The sequence below is a fragment of the Carettochelys insculpta genome, chromosome 17 (assembly GCF_033958435.1).
Source record: "Carettochelys insculpta isolate YL-2023 chromosome 17, ASM3395843v1, whole genome shotgun sequence".
NCBI classification, from domain to species: Eukaryota; Metazoa; Chordata; order Testudines; family Carettochelyidae; genus Carettochelys; species Carettochelys insculpta.
This window is the reverse complement of record NC_134153.1, coordinates 20,103,280-20,119,384: the sequence shown is the minus strand read 5'-3', so window position 1 is coordinate 20,119,384 and position 16,105 is coordinate 20,103,280. Positions and strand designations below refer to the sequence as shown.

The following is a 16,105-nucleotide window of genomic DNA, read 5'->3' as shown; positions in this document are numbered from 1 at the left end:
GGCTCATGTGATGTCTTGGGTGGAAGTTGGAAGCATATAAGTAAGAAAACAGTCAATGGCCGTGTCTACGCTAGCCCCAAACTTCGAAATGGCCATGCAAATGGCCATTTCGAAGTTTACTAATGAAGCACTGAAATATATATTCAGTGCCTCATTAACATGCAGGCAGCCGCGGCGCTTCGAAATTGACGCGGCTCATCCAGACAGGGCTCCTTTTCGAAAGGACCCTGCCTACTTTGAAGTCCCCTTATCCCTATGAGCAGATGGGAATAAGGGGACTTTGAAGTAGGCAGGGCCCTTTCAAAAGGGAGCCCCATCTGAAGGAGCCAGGCGGTGGAGAGCCGTGTCAATTTCGCGTCAGTTTCTTGAGCAGATGTTTTAGTGTCTTTTGGTATTCTTCAGTGGGATCAGAGGAAAGAGGCCTGTAGAATGTGGTATTGGTTACCTGGCAGCCTTTTGTTCATAGTCTGACCTATTAATGATGACTACAGCTCCTCCTTTGTCAGCCTCTTTGATTATAATGTCATCTGTTCTGGAGGCTGGTCAGTTTCCCAGCTCCTGCAAACAGAGGGGAGATGAGAGCCAGGCTTCTGCCTGGTTCCTGGCTCCCCACCGCTCACAGGAGCAGGGAGCTAGTCACAGCAGAACGGAGCATGAACGTGGCAGGGCCCCTCCCCTACCCAGTCTCGACTTGCATGAAATTTGGCTTATGCATTGTTGCCCAGGAACACAACCTACATGTAAGTTGGGGGTCTACTGTATCATTAAAAATAAAGATGATAGCAAACACTCAGTTTTCTGTGCTAGGTTTCCTTATAGTGATGCAACATGCTCAACTTAAGTGAAGAACGCTAAAAATATTTGAGTATTTTTTTCCTTTTCTTGCACCAAGGTGTAAAATATGTTTGTCATTTAACTAATGTTTTACATTTAGATTGAAGATGAACCAAACAAAATATGTGAAGCAGACAGGAGAGCTATTAAAGCCAACATAGTCCACTTGATGCTGAGCAGTCCAGAACAAATTCAAAAACAGGTAAGATGACAGAATGAAATGGGTTTTTGTTTTTTTTTCGGGTTGTTTCACTGAGACCTTCAGGATACTCTTGTGCCCAGAAGTCCTGAAAGGAGATCAGAGCCCTGTTCTCTCTCTAGTTATATACAGGTTCCTCTCTCTGAGAACAGGTGGATAAAATGTGTGGGGTTTTTTTTCTTTAATTTATAATTCCCCTCAATCTGACTCACCTACAGCAAGTGAGCGTTTGAGTCTTTGTCATGTGTCAGTCACTGTATTCTCCGCAGAGACTTTTGCACCAGAAAATAAAAATTCTGTGCACAGTATTTGAGAATTCTGCATATTCTATTTATCAGTTTAAAAAAAAAAAATCTGGAGGCTCAAGCATGGCAGTGGAGAGCACAGACCACTGGCTGCATGGAGGTGGGAGATCATCCGGCATCCTAGCTCCTGGACCCAGTGCTGGGTGTGCTTCAGACCCTGGCATATTCAAGGGCAGGGCCAGCTCCAGAAACACCCTCCAACGCTTCGCCCCTTCCTGCCATGCATACCAAGATAGCAAGTGATAGGGACAGAGTTTTGCATGCCTGTCCCTTATCGCTGATTCAGGTGTGGGGCAACCAGATTTAGTTCAGTAGGAGTCAAGTGTAAAGGGGCTTAATACAGCAGAATCTAGTTGTGGGATGAGGGGGTTTTGTGTGGGACAGTCTGGGTGTGGGCAGTTTAGTGGAGGGGGGATCTGGATGCATAGAAACTATTTGAGAGGTTCCGGGTGCAGGTGAGTGGGATTTCAGGGGCAGGGGTTCCCAGTGAAGGAGGTTGGGGCTCAGCAGAGATGGTCTGGGTGTAGTAGCAGAGGGCCAGATGCTTGCGGGGAGAGGCTCAGCAGGTTTGTGGTTGAGGATTACGGTGGTTGGGGGTTTGGGTATGAGAGGCTCAGAGGGGTCTCTGCATGTGTGTTTGGGGACCTCTGTATATGGAGGGTCGGGATGCATGGGCGTGGAGTGGGAAGCAGCACTGTACACTAACCACACCCACCATAGCTGAGGAGCCAAGGAGATAGGAAGTGCTGGCTGGGTTACAGAGCTTCCTGCAGTCCATGAAGGCTTCTGGAGGTGGCCCTGGCTGCTCTCTGCAGGGGAAGAGGAAGTTCATCCTCTGCAGCCTAGCCAGTATTAGCAGCTGACCTCCGTGCCGGGTAGGAGCCACTAGCAGTGGCACATAGTGATCAACACTTATGCCATCTGTGGACAACATAGTGTAATATATGATATAATGGTTAAATTTCATTTCCAGTTAAGTGATGCCATTAGCATTATTGGCAGGGAAGACTTCCCTCAGAAATGGCCAGACCTGCTGACAGAAATGGTGAACCGTTTTCAGAGTGGAGATTTCCATGTCATTAATGGAGTCCTTCGTACTGCCCACTCCTTATTTAAAAGGTATTAAGGGATTAATTTGTGGATTCCAGAACTTCTACTAAAATGCACATACCTTTGCTTATTAAATTGAATTTCATGGTTGTGTTCATCATTTGCGGCTTCTAATTGAAGTTACTGACTTTGTAATGATTGATAGCTTTATTTAAGTGGTTATTGAATTTCATACCTTACATGGGTATTTTTAATAGTAGCATTTGGTTCTTACATTTGCTTGAATTGACTTGTCTCAAGGTTCTGAATTCCGTATAAATAATTAGACAGACATTAAATTGGAATGAAGTGCTGTTACCATTCTTTTTCCCCCTCCCTTCATTTACCAGGTACCGCCATGAATTTAAATCAAATGAACTGTGGACTGAGATCAAACTTGTCCTTGATGCCTTTGCACTGCCCTTGACAAATCTCTTTAAGGTACAGCATTATTTCTGAAGTTTTGTTTATCTTCTTTTAGGGATGATTTAATGCTTCGGATAGACTTGTAAATTGTCATGGAGTGCAAGTTATTTAGACATTGTTTCTTAGAAACATGCTGAATTTTAAACTGACAACTGAAATCTGTGCTCTGTAACATGCTCTCAATAAAATTACAACATTATGTGGCATTTGCAATACACACAGTACTTTTCTGTTGGTTTCCTGTTAATTCTTTCTTCTTTTCTAGGCTACCATTGAACTTTGCAGTACACATGCAAATGATGCCAGTGCTTTGAAGGTTCTCTTCTCTTCTCTAATTCTGATTGCAAAATTGTTCTACAGTTTGAATTTTCAGGTGGATCTTACTTTTTTGTTCCTACTTACTGGGTTTGCTCCAAAAAAGCCTAAGCTGTTACAATTATTGCTGTAGAATACCTTAAAGTTCCCTTGTGGGACATGTGATCTGGTCAAGTATTAACCTGTGCCTACACGAGGGACTGTGCAGAGGCTAAGATTTGACTTAGATGTTTGCCAACCTGAAGCTAATTTTTAGTCTTCCTGAGGTGGTAAAACCAGGGGTGGCCAACATGTCCCCCGGGGTGCCAGAAACAGGCCTGTGGAGCCAGCAGTGGTGCCATTTTGAAAGCCGGCTGGGTGGTTCTGAGCCGCATGTGACTCTTTAAGGAGCCATTTAAAGCTCTGGATGCTGATGCTGCTCGCTCCCTCCTCTGGCTCCCTTGCCCTACTGTGCTGAAAGAGTAGAACTCAATTTAATTGGTTGAACAGCCGGCAGGAGGGATCTGGCCGTTAAACCAATTAAATTGAGTCCCGTTATTTCAGCGTGGCAGGGTAGAGAGCCACGCACACTGTATGATGGAGAGGGGAGTAGGAGGGTCGGGGGTGGCAGCATGTGGAACTCCTGTGTGAGGTAAGTTACTCCTGGATTTGGGACAGAGAGAGGTTAAGCCCTGGGGGTAGGGGATGGGGCAGTTTGGAGCTGAGAGGGGTTAAGCATGGGGGTGGGGTGCCGGGCAGGTATGGGGTTATTTTGTGTTCCGTCCCTGGTAGAGGTAAAAAAAATTGTGGCCCCTAATTAAAAAAGGTTGGCCACTCCTGGGTTAAACTCTTTAAGTAGCGGATAAGACAGGGAAAAGTACAAGGCTAGTAAGTTGCAGGTGAATTGCTAAACGCTCTTAGAAACAAGAACTCTTTTTGTGGCCACTCTGCTTCTTCGTGATGCATAAAGTTTGAGTCCTGAAAAGCTTTTGTTGTTTCTTATAAGTTAAACAATAATTAAAACTATCAAGACTGTCAATTTGGGACTTCTCTATTTTTGTTTGAGTGTTCAGTGTTAATTACAACAGCAATGGTGGCATTCACTGGACATTGTTTCCTAAGTATCAGACTGTTTTGCATGCCTAATAAGGCTTGGCAGAAGACAGCTGTGAAGTGTCTCAAGCAAATCAAATGTAAAGTGATTTTATTAACTTTAATTTTATGATAGTAGGATAATTTCACTATTGTGTTGCCATAGAATCAATAAAATATAAAACAAGCATATCTGCTTTTAAGAACAAGCTAACAAGCATACTTTTAGATTCTGTAAAGCGCAAGGGGCCCATGTGAACATGGGCCCTAGAATAGTAACAGAGAGGTAACCGTGTTAGTCTGTACTCCAACAAAACAGCAGAAATGTAGCATTTTAACGACTTACAAAATGATATATTCTGTGATGAGCTTTCATGGGACAGGCCCACTTCTTCACATCCTAGAAGTGTGACACATGTTCCCCTTAGGCTGTTGAAGTCTACTCCTGTTTCTTTCTTCTTGGACTGAAGAGAAAGATTGAGCAAAAGGAGCAGCCTGCACTTTTATATTTTGAGCCAAAGGGAGGCAAGAGGAGTGAGGACAAAAAGGACCATGAACAGATTCTCCCCTGCCATCTTTCAGAGGAGAAAATCCAGCCTCCCTCATGGCTCAAACGTTCGCTAATGTGGAGTCTACAAATATTAGAGACAGAAGCAGTAGTGTGTGGTGTCTCTATACCAGCCACGGTCTTGCTCTGTTTCCTATATACTTTGTCTTCCTTTTTGAGAAAATAAATTGTTAATGGACAGTGGACTGTAACTGTATAAAGCTATCAAACAAGTAGAACCCCTGGACTGACCTTACAACATGTTTGTCATACTTTCCTCCTTCATAGGATCTCCCTGAGTTTTTTGAAGACAACATGGAAACCTGGATGACAAATTTTCATAGTCTTTTAACATTAGATAACAAACTTTTACAGACTGATGTGAGTATTCCATAAAATTTCCCTCTGTTCAAAACTGTTTGCAGTGGGAAGGAATGACTAAAAATTCAGGTCTGCCATTATCTGAAAATCCTAATTTCTTGCATGTAGGCACCAAGGGAGTTTATACAGTTGCAAACAAGGAACATATTTTGGGGAAATTTAGAAAACCCCATTACCTGAAACCATTAGGCTCAGATTGTCTGTCTGAACTGTATGCATGAAAATAAGTGTATAGTGGCATAGCAGAGTCATGTCCACCATTGAGCATGTGCAAGTGAACAAATTCTTCAGAGTCACTGTATTTTCCCAGATTACTCTCTTAAAGAGCCTGAGCCATGTGGCTGTACATGGTAATCCTGCACATGAGCCTAATTTAGTTATAGTACCCAGAGCTAATAAATCACTGAAAATTTGTCAGCTCAGGGAAGAGACTTCTTTACAAGACTACCTTTATGTCTCAATCCATTGAAAGTGCTGGGTATTGGCCTTTGTGCTGTGCAAGTCATCTGTGGCATTGTGGGTATTTTCTCAAGTAGTGTTATTGTTTTCAGATGCTCATGTGCCTCATTTTAAATGACTCCAATAGCCAATTCTCAAAGTTTGAATCCGTGGTCTGGGCCTTACTGCATTTTTCATAATTTTAAGAGTAACATAATTGGTTTGCAAATATGTTCCAACATAGAGGTATAGTAAAACCTTCATTTAACAGACTAATCAAGGGGAAGGGTGTCCGTTGTTCTTGAAGTCTGTTAAATGCAAAGGTTGACTGCCCCCACCCAAAAAAACCCAAAACAAACCCCCAAAAAACGAAACCAAAAAAACCCTGCCAGTCATCAAAGCCACTGCTGAAGGAGCCCCCGGACCCTCCCTGGCTCAGATCCCTTCATGCATCTGGGACACCACCAATGTGCATGGCTGGAGGCACCTGCTGTGTGCAGCTAAAGTCTCCTCGCTGTGCACTGCTGGAGGTGCCACCTCATGACCTGTGGGAGCTAGAGCCGCCACTCACTCCTCCCAGCAAGGGTGAGGTTTGTATAGAGCGCCATCTGCGGCAACGATAAATCCTCCTCCTTTTGGTAGGGGGGAGGATTAGGATTTTATGTACTCCAGCAGACTTTGGGAACAACGAGGGTTGGGGGGAGCATCCATTGTTCCTGAAGCCCACTAAATCGGGGTCTATAAAATGGAGGGATTAGTGTAGTACAGTGTTCTGCCACTTGATGGAGCCAAAGCATTTTAAGAACACTGCTTTAAAAAGCTGTAGGAAAGTGCAGTGAGTAGCTACAGCTTTTTTGGAGGAAACCCTGTCAGTATCTGTTCAGCTGCGCATTTCACCAACCTAAAGGTATTCTTCTGTAATTGAATTCTTTGCCAACTCTAATTCACATCAGAAGCACTGGAAGTACGTCTTCATAGCCGCTTTCAAACTCTTTACGTTAAGATAATTATATTTTTATAAAGTTGTGACTTTGTAGTCAGTAAGTTCCAGCATCAGACATTTTAATAGTTCCAGGAAAATGGGGCTTTGATCTTTTAAGAAATCATAAGAATGGCCCTACTGGATCAGGCTCATGATCCCTGTAGCTCAGTACCACTGCCAGATGATTCAAGGGCAGTGAACAGAATGAGACAATTGAGTGATCTGTCCCCTATTGTCCAGTCCCAGGTTTTGGCAGTTGGAGGCTGAGGGTCTACTGGAGTCGAGGGTTGCATTCTGACTATCTTGGCTAATAGGTCCATTAACAGCTATTTTAATACTGTTATATTTTTGGCTGTCGCAAGATCTCCTGGTAGTGAGTTCCAGAGGTTGATTGTATGTTGTGTGAAGAAATACTTCATTTTATTTGCTGCCTATTAATTTAATTGTGTGACACTCCCCCACAACCAGACACATTGTGTGTTATGTGAAAGGTTAAATAATACTTCCTCATTCACACTTTCTCATAGCAATCATGATTTCTACCCTTATTAGCCTCTTTTTCAAAGCTTGAACAGGCTGTCTTTTTAATCTCTCCTCATATGGAAGCTTTTCCATAGCTCAGTCATTTTTATTGCCCTTCTCTATACTTTTTTTTTCCCCACCCAATTTTAATATATCTTTTTGGTGATGGGGCAACCAGAACTTCACATATAATTGAAGGTGGGGCGTACATTGATTTTTATATAATAACATTGTGATGCTTTTTTGTGTGATGTACCTCTTTTGTACTGGTTCTTAACATTCTGTTAGTTTGTCTCATGCTGTCCATTGTTAATAGTTCTCTGAAAACATCTGATCAGTGACATCAAGATCTTTCTTGTGTGGTAACAGGAAAATTAGACCCCATGTTTTCCAATGGGTATTACTTTATTTCAGGACTGAATTTGATTGCCCGTTTTGTTGCCCAGTTTTCTGAAACCTTTCTGTAACTTCATGGATAGCTTTAGTCTTAGGCTACATCTACACTACCAGATAAATTCAATTTTATTAAATTTGATTTTATAATGCTGGGTTTTATAAATTGGATTTTGAGCATCCTCACTTTCCACAAAGTCAAGTTAATAGCGCCACTCTGAATGGCCAAGCATTGACTGTTGCAGAAGTGCATTGTGGGAACCTATGCCACAGTTCCCTCTGCCATGTATTCTGTGCACTCCCCACAGGCCCTGCTGCACCCCCACCACTGGCAGCACTCATCCTGCTACTAGATTCCCAGCTCTCCATCACTTACAGAAGCTGGGAAACTGACCACTCTGATCAGTTTCCCAGCTCCCACAAGTGGCAGGCAGCCGGGAGCCAGGTGCAAGAGCGCCAGTCATCCTCTGAAGGCTAATGAATTGGATTCAAAGGCATGGCGCTTCCACAATAACCTGTATTCGAACGGTTAAATTCAAGCTTGATGCTACAACCACACAGTTCCAACAATATTATGATATCGATGTTAGTGCTCCTTAAATGGAGCTAGTGGTATTTACAGGAAGACAGTCACTTGATACAATCAAGCTAACTGCCTTAAATTCAAATTTCTCTTGTAGTGTAGATGTAGCCTTAAGCATGTTGGATAATTTTGTATTGTCTGCAAACTTTCAAGCTTAGTAGTCACCATCTTTTCCAGAACATTTACAAATATTTTAAAAAGCCCTAGACCCTGTACAAATCCTTGAGGGAGCCTGTTATGTGTTTCTCTACATGGTGACCATTCACTCTGTATCTCCTACTTAGAACTGTAAAGCACAAGTAACACAATATTATAAAATACTTTCCTCCTTTTTATATTGGTTCACTAGTGTTGAAATGTTTGCATGTTTTGCAATGTTTTGCAATGTTTTGCATTTGCATGTTTGAGTTTTTAGTTTTGTTTTATATGAGGATGAAGAGGAAGCTGGATTATTGGAGCTGTTGAAATCCCAAATTTGTGATAATGCTGCTTTGTATGCTCAAAAATATGATGAAGAATTCCAGCCTTACTTGCCTCGTTTTGTCACAGCGATCTGGAATTTGTTGGTCACAACAGGCCAAGAAGTTAAATATGACTTGGTAAGTTGTTTTATATTTCCATCTACTTTTAGAATTTACTGTTCCATTATACTAAAAATGGGTCTGTTTTATATTCTAGCTAGTAAGCAACGCAATCCAGTTTTTGGCCTCAGTTTGTGAGAGGCCACATTATAAACATTTGTTTGAAGATCAGAATACCCTGACAAGCATCTGTGAAAAAGTTATTGTTCCCAACATGGAATTTAGAGGTAATGCTAATTCAAGGCATATTAATAGCAATTATCACCAGTGAAAGATAATTTTGGGTGTAGTGGTGGTTTTGTTTACATCTTTATTAATGTGAGGACTGCATGGTTGGTCCCAGCACACCCGTGCACAAGAGACAAATCAAGTCTGTTGTATAGTGTGTTGCTTTACTGTGGAAATAATGTACAAAAATCTGTTTGAGAGGAATGATGGCAGCCCCATCTCTTGTAATTTCAAGTTAAGCTATTACTATGAATTTTTAAAATTATTGCCGCAAATACCAGAATAATTCTGCAGTGCAACGAGGGGATGTTTTTGTAATTCTTCTGTCCGGCTCATCTGACTCATTTTGATCCTAGCGCCTGTAAGATTTAACTTGAAAGGAACATTTACAGTAATCCCTCAAAATGCATGATTTTGAGTTGCGCTTAACTCGCATTTAATGCAAGTTAAGCACAACTCAAAATTCCACTCCCCCAGGGCCTTCGTGGCCCCATTTCAACCCCCCCCCCCAACTGTGTGGCCCTGGTTCAAACACCCCCCCCACCCCGTGACCCTAGCGCACACTCTTACATGTGCATGCGCACACAGCTCCAACTCAACTCCATCCCATTACCACCACCCTTTGCACATGGCTCCAGCTCCCCCCTTCTCTGCAGCTCTAACCCACCCCAGGCTTTGCCCCACTCCCTCGGCCTCAACCCACCACCACCTCTCCCTAGCTGTCCCCCACAACCCAAGGACTTACCTTTCAAAAGGCTCTCCAGGTGCTCCTGTTTCTTCCCTGGCGGCAGAATGTGCATTCTGCTGGGGGAAAACACCACCCCCCTCAACTTGTGCGGAATTTGAATTATACAAGGGTGAGTGGGAATGCAACCCTTGCATAACTCGAGGGACTACTGTATTGTAGCAGTTGGAAATTTCCTTTTTTTTTAAGTGCATGAGTTTGAAATCCTCTTGATTCAATTACATTTAAAATATATTGAATGTGCCCCGCATTTTCTACATCCAGAGTACAACAGCTCATGACCATGAAAGGAAATGAATTACTTATGTCAATTAAAGCACATTGTGCAGCTTGTGATGTAGCAAGCTCAGTATGCTGTGTAGTAGCTGGCAAGATCGCTTAATCCCATTAATTTCACAGAACACTGTTAACTTATCTCAACATTTATGATTTATCTCAGTTTCTTGACATGAACCAGCCAAACAAGTGAGTTCTCACTAGTGAATATCATAAACGATCTATTTTCTCTGCAGCTGCGGATGAAGAAGCTTTTGAAGATAATTCTGAAGAATACATAAGAAGGGATTTAGAAGGATCTGGTAATCCACAGACATACTGGGATATTTAACCCTAACCTATAATGCCAAAGAATGGAAGCAGTTTACTGAAGTTCGCCTATCATTTTTCACTCTTGGAAGGTTTTTTCCTAATATCAGTTACAAGGGGCTTTATCCAAATCTAGAGAAGGTTGACTGCTAGAGAAAGAGTGGTTAAAAATCAGTTCATTGCAATTGAAAGACACAGCATATTTTTAAATTCCACTCCTATCTGGAGTTAGCCATACTTCAGATTTACAGCAATAATAATACCTGGTACTTGGTTCTAATTTAGTGCTTTTCATCCATTGATCTCAAAATGCTTTATAAATGAAGTCAATATCATCTTCACTTTACAAGTGGGGAACTGGACTAGAGTTGAAGTGCTTTGCCCAAGGTCACCTTATAGAGCCAGAAAGAGAGCCTATGTCTTCTGAGGCAATACTGCCTTCACAATTGGTATTTAGTCATTAAATTCTATGACCAGGCCTGCTGACAAGGTGGCAAAGTGTGCAGCTGCTTCAGTGCCCAACAATTTAAAAGTGCCCAGGACTCCCAGCTTCTGCCACTGCTACAAACATGGACAGTGCAGACCAGGTGGCACTGAAGGGCTGGCTGTGGGGGAGGGTAGCTTCTAGCCCTGCCCCTTTTGCCCCAAGGCTGTGCACGTTCTGGGGGCCCAGAGTCAGCCCTCCAACCCCATTTGCCCTGAGTCCAGTGAAGTCAATCCCACCTGATTACATATATGAATTTTGAGGCTATTTGGGATTCTAGGAAGTCAGCTTGTTGCATCTACATTTGGATCTGATTTCCTTTTCCTTGGTTATATTATGTTGGAGACTATAAACTGCAGATAGTTATGAAAAATAGGTTGTTACTTGGTACTTGTGTTTATCCAGTTGGAAACCTTAAATTTTTAATCCTTTTTAAAAGCATGTCTTATATCTCAGGTTTCTTTAGAATAAACTCTAGTGTATGTTTTTCCTCTTTGAAAAGAAGAAAATGCTTTACAAAATTGTCGTGCAAATTAACTAGCCCAGGTTCTTTTATTGTAAGGGTAAAAGAGAAGATTATGATAAAGTAGAGTGTGCCCTGCGTGCCTGTCAAAAATTTTTTTCATGAGGCAGTAAATGTGGAGCGCATGCTATCATCAGCGTTAACATATTTTTGCCTATACCCAAAAACGGTGTTTCCCAAAGTATGGTGTGCGGCCCAGTGCCAGTCCATTTGGTGGGGAAGGGGGGGAATACCAGTCCTAAGAAAAAATACAAATTAATTTGGTACATTTCGTATTTTCCCACGTAATTAAGGTAATAACAATAATTTAGTCACTTAAGTATTTTATATCAGGATTTATATTATGTACTATAATTATTGTGAATAAATAATGAACAGTGAAAATTTATTCATTTTTCATTCTGTTAAAATATACGTTTATATTTTTGGGCTGGCAAAAGGTACTGAAAGAAAAAGGGTTCCAACTTTATAAAGTTTGGGAAAACCCTGCCCTAGAACATTGTCTAGCTCTCTGTTAATCTATTGCTTAAATTTTCTGCATGGACTTAAACATATCATTCTATGTTCATAATGGTAAATAAAATATTTGACTTTATTGTACATGATAATCATTGTTGGCAGTCAGTATGAACTATATTAGATAGGTATGTGACCTAGGTCCATTCATTCTTGCATTCTCAAATAATCCTTTTTCTTTTATTCAGATATTGATACCAGACGCAGAGCAGCCTGTGATTTAGTACGAGGCTTATGTAAGTTTTTTGAAGGACCTGTAACAGGAATCTTCTCAGGCTATGTTAATTCCATGCTGCAAGAATATGCAAAGAATCCATCTGTCAACTGGAAGCATAAAGATGCAGCCATTTATCTTGTAACATCTTTGGCATCCAAAGCTCAGACACAGAAGGTACTTTTACATTTTTAAACCAATATATTTGCATACTAACATCATAGAGTTTGAGGCCAGAGGAGACCATTAGATTATCTGACTCCCTTGGCTATGTCTAGAGTAGAGGGATTTGTTGTCAGAAGCTTTTGTCAGAAGATCTCTTCCAATAAAAGTTCTGTTGACAGATCACAGCCAGACAGCCTGGCCACTCTGTCAGCAAAGCAGACACCCAGAAGCCCAGTAGCCAGGGTTTCCTAGGTTTCTGGAAGTCCTTTCCATCAATGGAAGGCTGCTCCTTCTCTTTCCCTCCCCCCCCCCCACTCCCCCCCGGATGTCTAGACTGGCTTTTTGTCATAAGATCTCGGACAGAGGCATTCTTCCTTGTGGAAAGCGGAATACAGCTGTCCACATAAGTGCTGCATTCCATCGATTTACTGTCATCAGAATGCCCGTGGGAATCTAGACGTGCCGCAGGTTTTGTTGACAAAACGGACGTTTTGCTTACAAAACCCTCTAGTCTAGACATAGCTATTAAGTTTCACCAACAGCTGCCATCACCAGTACTTGCATACTAAACTCGAGCGAAAATTAGGTCTAAGTATTACAACCCACAGGCAACTGAACTCTTACGTGCCATAGATTGGTCGAGTGTGTTACACAGTATACACTGGCAATAAATTTGTTGAAGGGAATGGCATTACGATAGTTTAAAGCTGACGGTCAAAATTTGGCCACAATATGTGAATTGGAATGGCCTTATGAGAGAGTAATAAAATCATCTGGAATTCAGCTTGTGAAAAATGTTGTGCAAGCTTCCCTCTTGTTCTACCAAAGTACCCCAATTCTGCCCTGTAGCTCTCTTGCTTTCCAGTTGTGAGCCACGAAAGAGCGGTTTCCAGTTAAGGTACATTATGTGGCCATGATATAGGTGAGCCTTGCAAGGATTACAAAACTGCCATGAAATGCATCTCCACATGATTTAAGAAGAATTTTGATTTCACCTTTACATAAGGGCAATTAGGACATTAATCTACAGTGACATCCATTTTACCTTTCCTACTTTGTTTAGTGATTAACATTCTAATTTCTGTTACTTTGCACACTCAGTTGGCAAATATTAATTCATCTCGCACCCCTTGGGTGAGTCTACACTAGCCAGCTACTTCGAAGTAGCCAGCACAATGTCGAAATAGCACACGACGCGTCTACACATGCCGTGTGCTATTTCAACGTTGAAATAGACATTCCCATCTGAAGATAGGAATAGCGCCCTACTTCGATGTTCAACGTTGAAGTAGGGCGTGTGTAGATGATCCGCGTCCCGCTACTTCGAAATAGCGGGTCCTCCACGGTGGCCATCAGCTGAGGGGTTGAGAGATGCTCTGTCCAGCCCCTGCTGGGCTCTATGGTCACTGCATGCAGCAGCCCTTAGCCTAGGTCTTCTGGCTGCTGCAGCTTGGGGGTCCGTGCTCCACGCACAGGGTCTGCAACCGGTTGTTGGCTCTGTGGATTTTGTGCTGTGCAGGGCAAGTATGTCTGGGAGGAGCCCTTTAAGGGAGCATCTTGGGGCTTTGCTGGCCCCTTATTTCGACGGGGAGTGCTTGTGTGTGTGGACGCTCCACATTTCCTTCCGGGGTGGCTCCTTTCGATGTTCCCCGTCGCTACTTCGACGTTGAACATTGACGGCACCAGCCCTGAAGGACATGTAGACGATACGCATCGAAGTAGCCTGTTTCGATGTCCTTACTTTGAAATAGGCTACTTCAATATAGTGTGCTAGTGTAGATGTAGCCCTTCTGTTCAGTAGATATAATTCCCTTTTTACATATGGGGAAGAAATGAGGCAATGAGCTGAATTGACATGCCTAGGCCTAAAGAAGGAGTCAAGCCAAACTTAGAAATCAGGAGTTCCTACCTCCATCCCTTTGGAACAGATTGCATCTCAACAATATTCACATTACTGCTTTTCTACTAGTTTATATTTAATGTTTTGACGTAGTACTTACCATGACACTTGTTAATCCTTTCTCAATTCTAGGCCATATTATGTTGAGCCTTTAGCATTGCAGCTAGAAACTGGATGCCAAAACAACTGTGTGTAGAATAATTGGAGAGGATGTTCTGAATGAGGTACCTATGTAGCATCTAGACTGGTGATTGAGCACTTTATAAATAACTAGATAAATTTGGGTGCCTCTTGTAAAACCACGTGGAAATCTATTAGAAAAATAGATGACTGTTGGTGATTTATCTTTTATTTATTTTTTTTTTTCTTAGCATGGAATAACACAAGCTAATGAACTTGTAAATCTGACAGAATTCTTCGTGAATCATATTCAACCTGACTTAAAGTCTGCTAATGGTAAGCTCAGGGTCATGTATGCCATAATGTTCCTTTTATATCCTACCAAAAACCTCTTTGGTGGTCACTGACATTTTATTCATGCACAAAAGTTAATAGTAAAAACACTGATGGTCTGCCTGTAGCATATACCAACTCTTTTTTGAATAAGGCAGCTAAGTCTGAAGTTTGGTTCTTGGAGACCAGGGCCGTTTCTACACAGGCCACTTCCTTCGGAAGTGACGTGCTAATACAGGGAGCGAAAGATGCTCATGAGGCGCTGATGCAACTTCCCTGCACCTCATTAGCATAACATGTGATTTGGAGTCCAGAAGACCGTTCTTCTAGACACCAAAACGCCGTGTAGAAGTGCAGCCCCCAGGGAGTGGGGGGGTGCTTCCAGAAGGAAGTCCTCCTTCCGGAGGCCTCCTCTTCCCAAAAATTTTCAGGAAGAAGGGGCCTCTAGAAGAAGGACTTCCTTCTGGAAGCCCCCCCAAGCGGCTGCGCTTCTACATGGCGTTTTGGAGTCCGGAAGAATGGTCTTCCAGATTCCAAATCGTGGCGTTATGCTAATGAGGCATGGGGAATTTGCATCTATGCCTCATTAGCATATTTCGCTCCCTGTATTGTAGAAATGGCCCAGATGTTTGGTATTATGTTGCAGCTCTTTATTCAAGTAATTGGTGGGGATAGTGCACAGGTTAGTCAACGTTGCTGTTACGCGCTGCTGCAGAGAGAATCAGATGCCACCGACCTGATTTAACATAGCTCCCACACCTAGTGTTTTTTTTTTTTTTTTTGTTTCTACTGGTGGTTCACATTTGCACATGCCTGGATTCACATAACAATTATTCCACACATAGGTGGAAAAGCTTAGAAGGAATATTGGATGAGAGTGAGAGGTTTTTCATATTCCCAAGTCATTTGATCCATGATAGAAAGCTGTCTTCAACACGGAAATACACTTAACTGTTAATGTACAAAACACCTTTAGTGTGTGTGTGTGTGTGTGTGTGTGTGTGTGTGTGTAAAAACACACACATGCACCCTTTTAGATATAGATATATTTAAGTACTTCTTTGAACTGTCCCTGGGTTACCTTGAATCAGTTCCGTGATCTACTGTCAGTGTGATGGCTAGTGCCATGTTGTATTGTTGCATGTCAGGCACATGGATAACTTATCAAACCAACTCAAAATCCATATCTGATCCTAAAATTATGAAAAGAAAATATGGAGGGGGAGAGAGAGAGACAGAGAGACATAGTGTTTTCACAACTGCTATATGTTCTGCAAGTACTCCTGAGCAACATGCACAGTACAAAACATGCACGTGAGGGGCACTAACAATGTACAGGTAACTTAGGAAGAATCCTTTCAGACCCTGTCAACTCTACGTAATTTTATGTTAAGCTCCAAAAGCCATAATTCCAAACAACTCACTAGCCATCTCTTTCATTTGTAGTGAACGAATTTCCTGTGCTTAAAGCTGATGGCATCAAATATATCATGATTTTCAGGAACCAAGTAAGTTGCTCTTTCAATCTTATAGGACTGTTGTCATTTTATACGTGCCAATCCTAGTGAACTAATTTCCGCACAACGTATAATAAATTACTTAAATAGATATTCCAGTACTGCGTTT

At 42.1% G+C, this 16,105-nt stretch overlaps 1 protein-coding gene across 3 annotated transcripts in view; it reads left to right on the top strand.

Annotated features, from left to right (window-relative positions):
• CSE1L (chromosome segregation 1 like) overlaps positions 1-16,105 on the top strand; it is a 42,839-nt gene that overhangs the window by 13,940 nt on the left and 12,794 nt on the right. For all 3 annotated transcript variants that reach the window (XM_075011796.1, XM_075011797.1, XM_075011795.1), the window contains exons 4-14: positions 935-1,036; positions 2,312-2,457; positions 2,778-2,868; positions 3,119-3,226; positions 5,075-5,167; positions 8,517-8,684; positions 8,764-8,893; positions 10,152-10,217; positions 11,936-12,138; positions 14,398-14,482; positions 15,926-15,987. In XM_075011796.1, coding sequence (XP_074867897.1) covers positions 935-1,036; positions 2,312-2,457; positions 2,778-2,868; positions 3,119-3,226; positions 5,075-5,167; positions 8,517-8,684; positions 8,764-8,893; positions 10,152-10,217; positions 11,936-12,138; positions 14,398-14,482; positions 15,926-15,987 — 1,254 coding nt within the window. The remainder of the gene's footprint in view (positions 1-934; positions 1,037-2,311; positions 2,458-2,777; positions 2,869-3,118; positions 3,227-5,074; positions 5,168-8,516; positions 8,685-8,763; positions 8,894-10,151; positions 10,218-11,935; positions 12,139-14,397; positions 14,483-15,925; positions 15,988-16,105) is intronic.